Source organism: Panulirus ornatus, chromosome 34, assembly GCF_036320965.1.
Source record: "Panulirus ornatus isolate Po-2019 chromosome 34, ASM3632096v1, whole genome shotgun sequence".
NCBI classification, from domain to species: domain Eukaryota; kingdom Metazoa; phylum Arthropoda; class Malacostraca; order Decapoda; family Palinuridae; genus Panulirus; species Panulirus ornatus.
This window is the reverse complement of record NC_092257.1, coordinates 17,128,095-17,140,693: the sequence shown is the minus strand read 5'-3', so window position 1 is coordinate 17,140,693 and position 12,599 is coordinate 17,128,095. Positions and strand designations below refer to the sequence as shown.

The 12,599-nt window shown below is 38.1% G+C and overlaps 2 protein-coding genes across 6 annotated transcripts in view; one reads left to right on the top strand and one right to left on the bottom strand.

The window, feature by feature from the left end:
* Positions 1–6,964, bottom strand: part of Mzt1 (Mitotic spindle organizing protein 1) — a 50,509-nt gene extending 43,545 nt beyond the window's left edge. For all 5 annotated transcript variants that reach the window (XR_011715185.1, XR_011715183.1, XR_011715184.1 and 2 more), the window contains exon 1: positions 6,934–6,964. Coding sequence is in view for 1 of the 5 variants with exons in the window: in XM_071682662.1 (XP_071538763.1) it covers positions 6,934–6,960 (27 nt within the window). In the remaining 4 variants the exon portion in view is untranslated. The remainder of the gene's footprint in view (positions 1–6,933) is intronic.
* A 3,161-nt stretch (positions 6,965–10,125) lies between these two features.
* ACOX1 (acyl-CoA oxidase 1) overlaps positions 10,126–12,599 on the top strand; it is a 42,858-nt gene continuing 40,384 nt past the window's right edge. Inside the window, exons 1-2 of the mRNA XM_071682649.1 lie at positions 10,126–10,370; positions 11,798–11,954. Coding sequence (XP_071538750.1) covers positions 11,822–11,954 — 133 coding nt within the window. The 5' untranslated portion in view covers positions 10,126–10,370; positions 11,798–11,821. The remainder of the gene's footprint in view (positions 10,371–11,797; positions 11,955–12,599) is intronic.

Below are 12,599 nucleotides of genomic sequence, written 5' to 3'. Positions count from 1 at the left end.
ATGCCTTCTCCAGATCCATAAATGCTACATACAAATCCATTTGCTTTTCTAAGTATTTCTCACATACATTCTTCAAAGCAAACAAGAATGTATTTTTGATAAAAATCCATATTGTCAATTTTAACATTTTGAATATTCTTTTCCATTAATAATGAAATATTCAGATATAATAGTTCCTGAACATATACGTAAGCTTAATTCGCCTCCTTCTCCCTCCCAGTAACACTCATTTCATGATCCTATCCACCACCACCTCAAGGCCTCATTACAAACATTCTCACTATGCATCATTAAAGTCTGTCTGATTTACCTGTAACGTGGCAACAGCTACTGAATCAGATAGTCTAAATTAAACCATGCTAGAGTGTAGTATACCAATGGTCAGGTGTTTTGGGTAAAGTCCATGCGTGAGTTAGATTGGGGAAAATTTGGCTGGTAATGTAACCCCAACCCCCTATAACATGGGTTTCAATGACTTGTACAACATTTTACTGTAACAACTGATTTTCAAGAACTTAACGCTATCATCATAAAAGGGTTGACAGCACAAAGCCTGAAGGTATTTTACATTATTTTCTTATTTTATAATTTTTGTAGTTCATTAATATTTACAAGAAGTCACTCAGGTTTTGATTAATAAAAAATCTCCATAATTTTCCTTCCAAACTATTTCCAACTATACCAACAAAGTGCTTTCCAGGAATGTAACTACCATGTCGTACATGATACTCTATAATCAACTAGTTTGCTCCTTACACACAGACAAAAAAGTATGATGACAACCACATGTATTGAGTGACCCTGTATGAAGGCAATTCATTTACAGTTGTCTCACTTTAACATCATGCACCAACAGAGAAAGTAAATTAATTCTCTGTCGCAAAGTTCTGCATTCAAGTCATTAATGTTGTAACAATGCACCTTCAAGGGTCATTATTAACTTTTGTCATCACCCAATCATGACTCAAAAATAGTAAAAAGCATAAACACTCTCTGCAACTAAACATTTAAGTGTGGAAGGGTTCCAGGCCAGTGCTGGATAGCTTCATAATATCAAAAGTTAGCAGTGTTTGACAAACAAGAAAGCAGATGGAAGAGCCTAAGTGCGTTCACCCTTCTGACAAAAACTTTTGTTTTTAATAAATGAAAGTTGACTGTTGTTCTCCTGGTTAATTTTAGCAGATGAGACTGTACTCCAATGGAAGGCAATCCAAAAAAATCACTCATGCTGCCAGGAGTAAAGTTCATACTCGAGGCAGAAGAAAGAGCAAGGAGTGAGTTTCTGCATTTGTGTGTCCCAGTGCTCATGGGTCTCATCACTAGAAACTATCATTAATAGCTGTCAAGGCTTATAAACCTCATGCCCCGAAAAACATTATAGACAATCTTCCTGTGATTCATAGGGCCAGTAAGAGTGGTGCATGGTTCACTAAGGATCTGCTTCATAATTGGTCCCATGTGAAAAGTTTTCTGGAGAAAGCAATAAACTTTTGATATAAGAATCTCAGGGTAACACTCCTACTAAACACTGCCCCTCCTCATCAGGCAATATAGAAACTCAGCAGCCATGATGACAAAAGGAAGTGCAAATAACACACATGTTTTCCACTTCTAGACCTGGACAACAGTGAAAGCTGCAAAAGGCATTACAACTCTTTCAAAAACAAAAGAAAGTGTAATCCAAGAAATGCTACAAAAAGAAAGTTGGAAACACCAGGGGGCTCAGATTCTGAGTAATGCCTGGAAAAAACAATAGGAAGAAAAAGTTGTGATAATACATATTCAGGTGTTTGGCATCAAAGATTTCCTGACAGTTTTAAAGAAAGATGATGAGAGCGAAGTAAGAGAAATGAAAAACGGCTGAGATGTGATATGGAGGAAACACGATACCACCACCAGACAGAAGAGGGTACAGCAGATGTCTCAGGCATTAGTGATGCATTACTTGAGTACAGTCTTGAAGAAATTGCAGTGAAAGCATCACAATGAAACTCAAAAACTATGGAAAATTTCTCCCCTATCCCTAGGGATAGGGGAGAAAGAATACTTCCCACACATTCCTCACATGTTGTAGAAGACGACTAAAGGGGACGGGAGCTGGGGCTAAAAACCCTCCCCTCCTTGTATTTTAACTTTCTAAAAGGGGAAACAGAAGAAGGAGTCACGCGGGGAGTGCTCATCCTCCTCGAAGGCTCAGATTGGGGTGTCTAAACGTGTGTGGATGTAACCAAGATGAGAAAAAAGGAGAGATAGGTAGTATGTTTGAGGAAAGGAACCCGGATGTTTTGGCTCTGAGTGAAACAAAGCTCAAGGGTAAAGGGGAAGAGTGGTTTGAGAATGTCTTGGGAGTAAAGTCAGGGGTTAGTGAGAGGACAAGAGCAAGGGGAGGAGTAGCACTACTCCTGAAACAGGAGTGGTGGGAGTATGTGATAGAGTGTATGAAAGTAAACTCTAGATTGATATGGGTAAAACTGAAAGTTGATGGAGAGAGATGGGTGGTTATTGGTGCATATGCACCTGGGCATGAGAAGAAAGATCATGAGAGGCTAGTGTTTTGGGAGCAGCTGAATGAGTGTGTTAGTGGTTTTGATGCACGAGACCGGGTTATAGTGATGGGTGATTTGAATGCAAAGGTGAGTAATGTGGCAGTTGAGGGAATAATTGGTATACATGGGGTGTTCAGTGTTGTAAATGGAAATGGTGAAGAGCTTGCACATTTATGTGCTGAAAAAGGACTGGTGATTGGGAATACCTGGTTTAAAAAGAGAGATATACATAAGTATATGTATGTAAGTAGGAGAGATGGCCGGAGAGCGTTATTGGATTACGTGTTAATTGATAGGCACACAAAAGAGAGATTTTTGGATGTTAATGTGCTGAGAGGTGCAACTGGAGGGATGTCTGATCATTATCTTGTGGAGGCGAAGGTGAAGATTTGTAGAGGTTTTCAGAAAAGAAGAGAGAATGCTGGGGTGAAGAGAGTGGTGAGAGTAAGTGAGCTTGGGAAGGAGACTTGTGTGAGGAAGTACCAGGAGAGACTGAATACAGAATGGAAAAAGGTGAGAACAAAGGATGTAAGGGGAGTGGGGGAGGAATGGGACGTATTTAGGGAAGCAGTGATGGCTTGCGCAAAAGATGCTTGTGGCATGACAAGCGTGGGAAGTGGGTTGATTAGAAAGGGTAGTGAGTGGTGGGATGAAGAAGTAAGATTATTAGTGAAAGAGAAGAGAGAGGCATTTGGACGACTTTTGCAGGGAAATAATGCAAATGAGTGGGAGATGTATAAAAGAAAGAGGTAGGAGGTCAAGAGAAAGGTGCAAGAGGTGAAAAAGAGGGCAAATGAGAGTTGGGGTGAGAGAGTATCATTAAATTTTAGGTAGAATAAAAAGATGTTTTGGAAGGAGGTAAATAAAGTGCATAAGACAAGGGAACAAATGAGAACTTCAGTGAAGGGGGCTAATGGGGAGGTGATAACAAGTAGTGGTGATGTGAGGAGATGGAGTGAGTATTTTGAAGGTTTGTTGAATGTGTTTGAGGATAGAGTGGCAGATATAGGGTGTTTTGGTCGAGGTGGTGTACAAAGTGGTAGGGTTAGGGAAAATGATTTGGTAAACAGAGAAGAGGTAGTGAAAGCTTTGCGGAAGATGAAAGCCGGCAAGGCAGCGGGTTTGGATGGTATTGCAGTGGAATTTATTAAAAAGGGGGTGACTGTGTTGTTGACTGGTTGGTAAGGTTATTTAATGTATGTATGATTCATGGTGAGGTGCCTGAGGATTGGCGGAATGCTTGCATAGTGCCATTGTACAAAGGCAAAGGGGATAAGAGTGAGTGCTCAAATTACAGAGGTATAAGTTTGTTGAGTATTCCTGGTAAATTATATGGGAGGGTATTGATTGAGAGGGTGAAGGCATGTACAAAGCATCAGATTGGGGAAGAGCAGTGTGGTTTCAGAAGTGGTAGAGGATGTGTGGATCAGGTGTTTGCTTTGAAGAATTTATGTGAGAAATATTTAGAAAAGCAAATGGATTTGTATGTAGCATTTATGGATCTGGAGAAGGCATATGATGGAGTTGATAGAAATGCTCTGTGGAAGGTATTAAGAATATATGGTATGGGAGGCAAGTTGTTAGAAGCAGTGAAAAGTTTTATCGAGGATGTAAGGCTTGTGTACGTGTAGGAAGAGAGGAAAGTGATTGGTTCTCAGTGAATGTAGGTTTGTGGCAGGGGTGTGTGATGTCTCCATGGTTGTTTAATTTGTTTATGGATGGGGTTGTTAGGGAGGTGAATGCAAGAGTTTTGGAAAGAGGGGAATGTATGCAGTCTGTTGGGGATGAGAGAGCTTGGGAAGTGAGTCAGTTGTTGTTCACTGATGATACAGCGCTGATTCATGTGAGAAACTGCAGAAGCTAGTGACTGAGTTTGGTAAAGTGTGTGAAAGAAGAAAGTTGAGAGTAAATGTGAATAAGAGTAAGGTTATTAGGTACAGTAGGGTTGAGGGTCAAGTCAATTGGGAGGTAAGTTTGAATGGAGAAAAACTGGAGGAAGTGAAGTGTTTTAGATATCTGGGAGTGGATTTGGCAGCGGATGGAACCATGGAAACGGAAGTGAATCATAGGGTGGGGGAGGGGGCGAAAATTCTGGGAGCCTTGAAGAATGTGTGGAAGTTGAGAACATTATCTCCGAAAGCAAAAATGGGTATGTTTGAAGGAATAGTGGTTCCAATAATGTTATATGGTTGCGAGGCATGGGCTATGGATAGAGTTGTGCGCAGGAGGGTGGTTGTGCTGGAAATGAGATGTTTGAGGAGAATATGTGGTGTGAATTGGTTTGATCGAGTAAGTAATAATAGGGTAAGAGATATGTGTGGAAATAAAAAGAGTGTGGTTGAGAGAGCAGAAGAGGGTGTTTTGAAATGGTTTGGTCACATGGAGAGAATGAATGAGGAAAGATTGACAAAGAGGATATATGTGTCAGAGGTGGAGGGAACGAGAAGTTGGAGACCAAATTGGACGTGGAAAGATGGAGTGAAAAAGATTTTGAGTGATTGGGGCCTGAACATGCAGGAGGGTGAAAGGCGTGCAAGGAATAGAGTGAATTGGAATGATGTGGTATACTAGGGTCAACGTGCTGTCAATGGATTGAACCAGGGCATGTGAAGTGTCTGGGGTAAACCATGGAAAGTTCTGTGGGGCCTGGATGTGGAAAGGGAGCTGTGATTTCGGTGTATTATTACATGACAGCTAGAGACTGAGTGTGAACGAATGGGGTCTTTCTTGTCTTTTCCTAGCGATTCCTCTCACACATGAGGGGGGAGGGTGTTGTTATTCCATGTGTGGCGGGATGGTGATGGGAATGAACAAAGACAGACAGTATGAATTATGTACATGGGTATATATGTATATGTCTGTGTGTGTATATATATGTATACACTGAGATGTATAGGTATGTATATGTGCTGTGCGTGGACGTGTAAGTATATACATGTGTATGTGGGTGGGTTGGGCCATTCTTTCGTCTGTCTCCTTACGCTACCTTGCTAACACGGGAGACAGCGGCAAAGCAAAATAAATAAATAAATAAATAAATACTGACTATTCTGGAGTGGATTGATTGTGTAGGTGCCACAAATGTCATAAAGTATTATGAAGTTCTAGAATTTTGGGGAGCAATATTGTCCAAAAAGAGTATGACAGTGCCATCAAACCTATCAGCTTAAAATTCATGCATTTTTCTAGCCTGTCCCTTGTCACACTGCCTGCTAGTGGCTACTCTATGAAGGTAGATGGTTGTTCAAACCATTCATCTCGATCCTGATTTAAGCAGGTTTATGCCTGAAGTCCCTGAGCAGATGCTCTCATCAAACAGTAAATAAACAACCCATTCCTATGTGTATATAATGTAGTTTGATATTAGGAACTTTTGAGCTGTACAATATGCTACATAAGAAGCAATATACAATGTATTTCTGAGGTATGGGTGTCTTTAAAGAAAATGAAAATTTCTCGTGATATCAAAGAACATGTAAAGAAATATAACAAACAAGAAACTAGAAATGCAGGCCTTAACTTAAGCTGGGAGAAATAAAAATCCTCTGTTAAGACCACATTACTAAGACACTAGTAAGCACCACAATGTCTGGCGTTGAGACATCTTTCCAGGAAGTACTTGCTCCTTATTCATATCAGCACAAACACCACCTCCCACTGATTACTTAGTTGATTGGCTCCCTACAATATAACAGGTGTATACTGCCAACTCTACCACAATCTTTTTTTGTTTTTTTGGGGGAGGCTCCAATCACAGACAAAAGTGCACATCAAGGCCGGGCCTTAATAAAAATATACAGAGGTTAATGAAAAGGAAAAAGTAGAGACAAGGCAAAGCATTTACTAATTTAGGAGGACGTATAGAAACTGCCTTGTGCAATGTACCAGGCCATAGTTACTGGAAAAAACATGAAAGGGTAGAAGGGTAGAGAGTTCCAAAACACTGAGGTGTAGGAAGAGGCAAATTCTAACCTGATAATTTATATCATACTATAATATTCTATAAATGGTGATAAACCGAAAGAGCAATTGGCCACTAAATGAGCAATATTCCTCATTTGCTGCGCATATTCCGAATTCTATAATACCACAAGGGATTTAAGAAATAGTTCCTGCCTTGCATTGAATTCAATAACGAATACAACAATAATATTGTCCACATATTAACATCTGACCCACCAGAGCCGACGTATCTAAAGGCAAAATAAACACAATACCATTCATTTGTCAATTAGTCGTCTTTCGAGATACTCCTTATGGTACCGCTCCATATAACAGCTACACGTTTTACAATTTCACGATCTCGTTTATGCTACTCATAATTCTTTGTTAACCAAAGCACAAAGGATAATGTGGTGGATAATTGTTCAATGTATCATTTTCATACCTTACCTTCACCAACGGAAACAATCATTGTTTTGTTCCAATAATCCGGCGGAAAAAATACAGACTTAGATCCTCTAACAAGTGAGTTCTTATAAAAGATTTATCGTACCTAACTATTATCGTTATACTATCATATAAGGCAATCATTATTATCTATAAGAGAGAAAATTATAGTTAGGACTAGATAAGAACAATGATCTTACAAGAAATAAGTGCTAAAATTGATGAAAAGGTTATACTCGACACATTCATTTGTTAAGATTTGCTTTATTTTCCCTAAGGGAGGCAAATATGGATATTCTGGAGTTTATATAAAGAGTCAAAGTTAATCGCAGAACAAGTTTACTTGATACAATTTTGCAAAATGGGTGACGGAGATGTAACTAACAAAGCTCACTTGTATATTTAACTATATTTAACATTTAGTAACAGAACAATGCGGTCATATTTTCTTAACCTATAAAAAAATGGTAATTCAGTCAGCCAAACATGCTTTATTTCATGTATTAAAAGAAATACTGGAACAGTAGGCCAACTAACTGAAATGCTACTCTTTATTGTATTTCCAGTAGAACTGGTAATCCTTGGCAGAAAAAGCAACAGGATTATCCAGCATGACTACCAGAAACAATGAGATATGATGTGTGAATGATCTTGGGTCTGCAGTTAATCGCAGAACAAGTTTACTAGATACAATTTTGCAAAATGGGTGACGGAGATGTAACTAACAACGCTCACTTGTATATTTAACTATATTTAACATTTAGTAACAGAATAATGCGGTCATATTTTCTTAACCTATAAAAAAAATGGTAATTCAGTCAGCCAAACATGCTTTATTTCATGTATTAAAAGAAATACTGGAACAGTAGGCCAACTAACTGAAATGCTAGTCTTTATTGTATTTCCAGTAGAACTGGTAATCCTTGGCAGAAAAAGCAACAGGATTATCCAGCATGACTACCAGAAACAATGAGATATGATGTGTGAATGATCTCGGGTCTGCAGTTTTACTATAAGAATGAGATTCTGATCACAATGAAGAAATTCAAATGGAAACAATCTTTGAATTACAAGCATGCGTGTACAAATGCATGGTTGACAAGTGCTATCTCATATATCCATACAAAATCTTTAATCTTTAAGAACATTCACCTAAAACATCTCGGATCAATGCCTCTTTCTTTTCTCCGTGAGATGTGTTGTATCTGTGAACTTATCTTTAAGGCTAGTATTTACTTTTCATTTATCTAATGGCTAAGAAAAGCTGAAGGCAAATCAACTTCAAAATTTCTAAACAGTAAAAGCATTTAAACCTGAATACAAACCAGGTTTTTCTTCTACAGTAATACACAATTGAGTTTATTATCATTAAGACAGACATTTGTATAGTTTACTGTATGATTTTAATTATCAAAAATGTACATGCATCTCCGTCCCTTGAATCTAACCCTATTAAACATCCTAGCTTTCCACTACTATCATACTGGCTTCAATCGAGCCAACTGATAGTTAACCCTGGCCACAGCCTACTGATGTAATATTAAGCTTGGTAACTCATCAATAAGTCTTCCAGATAGAGATAAGACGAGTAAAAAGCAATATGCCCCCACTCTAAGTAACAGATGGGTGTACTCGAAATAGTACATAATTCGATTATTTAAGTTACCTTGATATTCTGGGAGAATGAACTAAATATACTGAGAAATTACCCGCTCCCTTTCGGGTAGGAGGGAAGAAGGGGGTAACTTTACGTTATTGAAGATCATCATTACACACATCGTCCTTCTATCAGATACTGTATCATTTGTCTTAGTGAGTCAGCTCTAAGACCTCGTACAAGACGTCTAGTTCCAAGTTATCTCAGTCAACATCTACTCACAACTCATCTACAACACTGAATGATCCCTGACACACCGCTTGTCTCATCCAAATTGACTTGTGACAGAATAGCTTTCCAAAGTTCCAGTTCCATCATGACCTACCAGAAACCGGACACCAGACATTGGTACCCTTTCTTTTACCCTAACAATCACCCTCCATGCATTAATGCAGGGTCTATTACCCTCTTTGTCTTAATACAGAGTCGGTTGTACCTCCTTGTTTTTACGGAGAGTCCATTTACCTCCTGTCTTAATGTACCTCCTTGTGTTATCTCACCGGATTGATTTGGTATTCCTTATTTCTTGTAAAATACATATTAATCTCTTATTAACAATATTCGGATTTGTCGCTTGCCACTCAATAGAAAACTAAACATACTGCGTTTGGTCGAATATGTGATCCGAACTTTGAGATGTATTTCAGTTCATTATCAGACTGTCCGGATAAAATTTAACCGGATGGCGACAACATTAGCTCCAACTTAGTACATGAGATGGAAGTATAACAGGAGACCTGATGGTCCATAACAAGGTTATTTGTAATCAAAACATGTTAACATACTGATAGAAAGAAATCTTTCTTTTTCATATTCTAACCCTCATCACTGTTCATATCTTCATTATTGAGGGTTTTAGATAGTGGGTAAGTGATGGGTGATAAGGCAAGCCTAGCAAGGTTAACTGTGATTGTGAGGACGTGTCTGATAATGCGTACACATCAATAATCCTTTTTAGGAGTTTGGTTCCTTATTAATGAAGATTTTAAGGTTTGCAGACATCTTTTTATTTGCCAAATTGAATATATATATATATATTCATTCCTATGTATACATGTATATGAAACTATAACGAATAATGTATTCGCCATGGCATGCCACATGACTGCTCCCATGTGATGCATCAGGCATGTGCAATGAAGCAGGTGGAGATCATGCAAGATGCAACCCATTCTCTACACCAATACTATGCATTTTTTTTTAAGGTTAGGAAGAAGACTGTCTCTGCCTATAATGCGCACCGATAGATACTGGAAATCTATCGGTCCAAAAAAGCATTCTAGTTTAATCATCTAACGACGCTGTTACTCCTCTGTGATATAGCTTCTGAGTGCAATAGATAATTGGTTTTATGCGGTACTATTATGTAATACCACATCTAATTCATAATTCTTATACTTTTTGACCTTGAATCGTGAGGCTCTAGCATGTATTTCATCTTCACATATCATTTGACAATAGACATCTCATCTAATCTTATGCTATTTACATGAAGATAAAAGAAGGACTTTAGGACGAGGCTATCACCAAGGCAGTTATCGGTGTTGCGAAAGATGCTCCCTCACTAGTTAAGTGCAGTGTGTGAGAGATGTTCTCTCACTAGTTAAGTGCAGTGTGTGAGAGATGTTCCCTCACTAGTTAAGTGCAGTGTGTGAGAGATGTTCCCTCACTAGTTAAGTGCAGTGTGTGAGAGATGTTCCCTCACTAGATAAGTGCAGACGATCTTCAACAAATTGCGGTGTTCACTGCCAAGCGTCACTGTTACACAACCTTTATAGGTCAGTGCATTCACTTTAAAAAGCTTCACATAAGGTTAAGCTCTGTGAATTTAAGTGAATCAACTAGGCCTCTTCACTACAGTTATAATGTACTCTTTTTCTCTGTGTGTATTGTTTGGACTTCATATGAGACCTTTTGTAAAAAGAAAATGATAACTTTATTACAAAGTACCATCCACAAATCAACTGCAATACAACAAATTACAGAAAAACAGCACAAAAAGACTGGTTGATTGTCTGGCCTTGAGGCCTAATAAATGCAACTGTTGAATACCTTTTTCATATGCCATGGATTATTCTGTGACTAAATAGTCTCTTATACTTGTGATCCTTGCATTGTTGCTGGACGGTCCGGCTACAATTCTTAAAGCAAGTTTTTTGGTTTATGAAAAAACATTTTTATCCTATCAGAATAAAAGATTAATAATAAGAAAATAAGTTTAATCATGTTACATCACGGTCAAGAAGCTGCGCATTACTGTCAATATCACACAAAAACAATGGAGCATTTTTACCAGGCTTAATTTTACTTTTTTCTGCCTTGAATATTGATAGAATGATTATTGTTTTGTCCTTATTATATCGAAATCAATATGCTTCGGACTATATTTTAAGAGTAACGTTTATACGGGTATTTTTCTCCAGCAAAAATAGGGAAACTTGAGTTGTGGTAGCAACATCTACAAACACCAATTATGGGTGGTGTCTGGTAACTAGTTTTGGCCAAAGGCCTGTAGTTTTGGCCAAAGGCCTATCGACTGCTAGGGTCATTAAGGCGGTCGAACCCTTAAACACCAATTGAAAAATCTTAGAAAATTGAAGGTGTTCATGATAATTCTCTTACCATGCACACTCTTATTGAAGTAATTGCCCAAACACATTCAAGGCCATCTCATAGGGGAGAAAGAATACTTCCCACGTATTCCCTGCGTGTCGTAGAAGGCGACTAAAAGGGGAGGGAGCGGGGGGCTGGAAATCCTCCCCTCTCGTTTTTTTTTAATTTTCCAAAAGAAGGAACAGAGAATTGGGCCAGGTGAGGGTATTCCCTCAAAGGCCCAGTCCTCTGTTCTTAACGCTACCTCGCTAATGCGGGAAATGGCGAATAGTTTGAAAGAAAGATATATATATATATATATATATATATATATATATATATATATATATATATATATATATATATATATATCCTAGTTTGAGCCAGGTACCCATTCTATTTACCAACCCTTTGGGGTTGATGAACAGCCGGGTTGACTGTGGACCGACTGCATTTTTTTTAGGTTGTCTTTCTATTCACTTCTTGCTATATTGTTCATTTACTTTTAAAATGCTTTTTTTTTGTATACTTATCTAAATGTGATGAACACTAAAATGGTTTTTGAATGAATTTAAAATCTTGCTAATCCTTATATTAACATTCCCTACATCAGCTGACCCTTAGATAAACAAGAGCAATGGTCCCATCTGAGAAGGGTGAATGTGTGGCTGACTTGAAGAAAGAGAGGGCTAAATGCAGCTTCATCAAGGAGGAAATTACACATCTTTTAGATGGAGGAAAAGAAAAGACTTTATATCGACGAAAACTAGGTGAGTAATGACGCAAACTTGTTCGAAATAGGTAAATTAAGTTAGTTAAAAGGTGGGTAATCTTAATGGAGGTGGGTTGTGATGGGTATTTGAGACCCTTTTTTTTTTTACTATTTTACCGATATATTTCATGCTAGGTGGTGTATGTTAGGTGGAGTGTACAGTAAAACTTTCTGATGCGGTGACGAAATATGATTATATGACAAAATAGATTGGTGATGGGCTAACATGTATTAGGATGGTACGTTGTATAATGGGATGCGTGATAAATTTGGTAGAATTTCATTCAAGCACCGCATCAGAATTACTTTTCAGGTATGGAGTGATTTAGGTAGTTTCAGTCTAGGGGCATCACTAAAATAACTTTTGGTTTTAAAGAAATATTAATAATGTCTTTGAAAGAGGATACGTATGATCTAAGTGTATGATCTTTTTTCTACTCTTATGGCATTGTTCAAGCCACTGTAAAGTATGATTTAAGTGGGTGAGATTATCAACTTTATATAACTTACCTTTAATGTTAGGTAACTCGTTTGTGGTGAGCTCTGAATACCACCAAATACAAACGAAATTGAAGAGGACTGCAGGAGAGTCAATGAATTACACCTGCATTACTTTAGTAGCCAAGGTTGTCCAATGAAATTC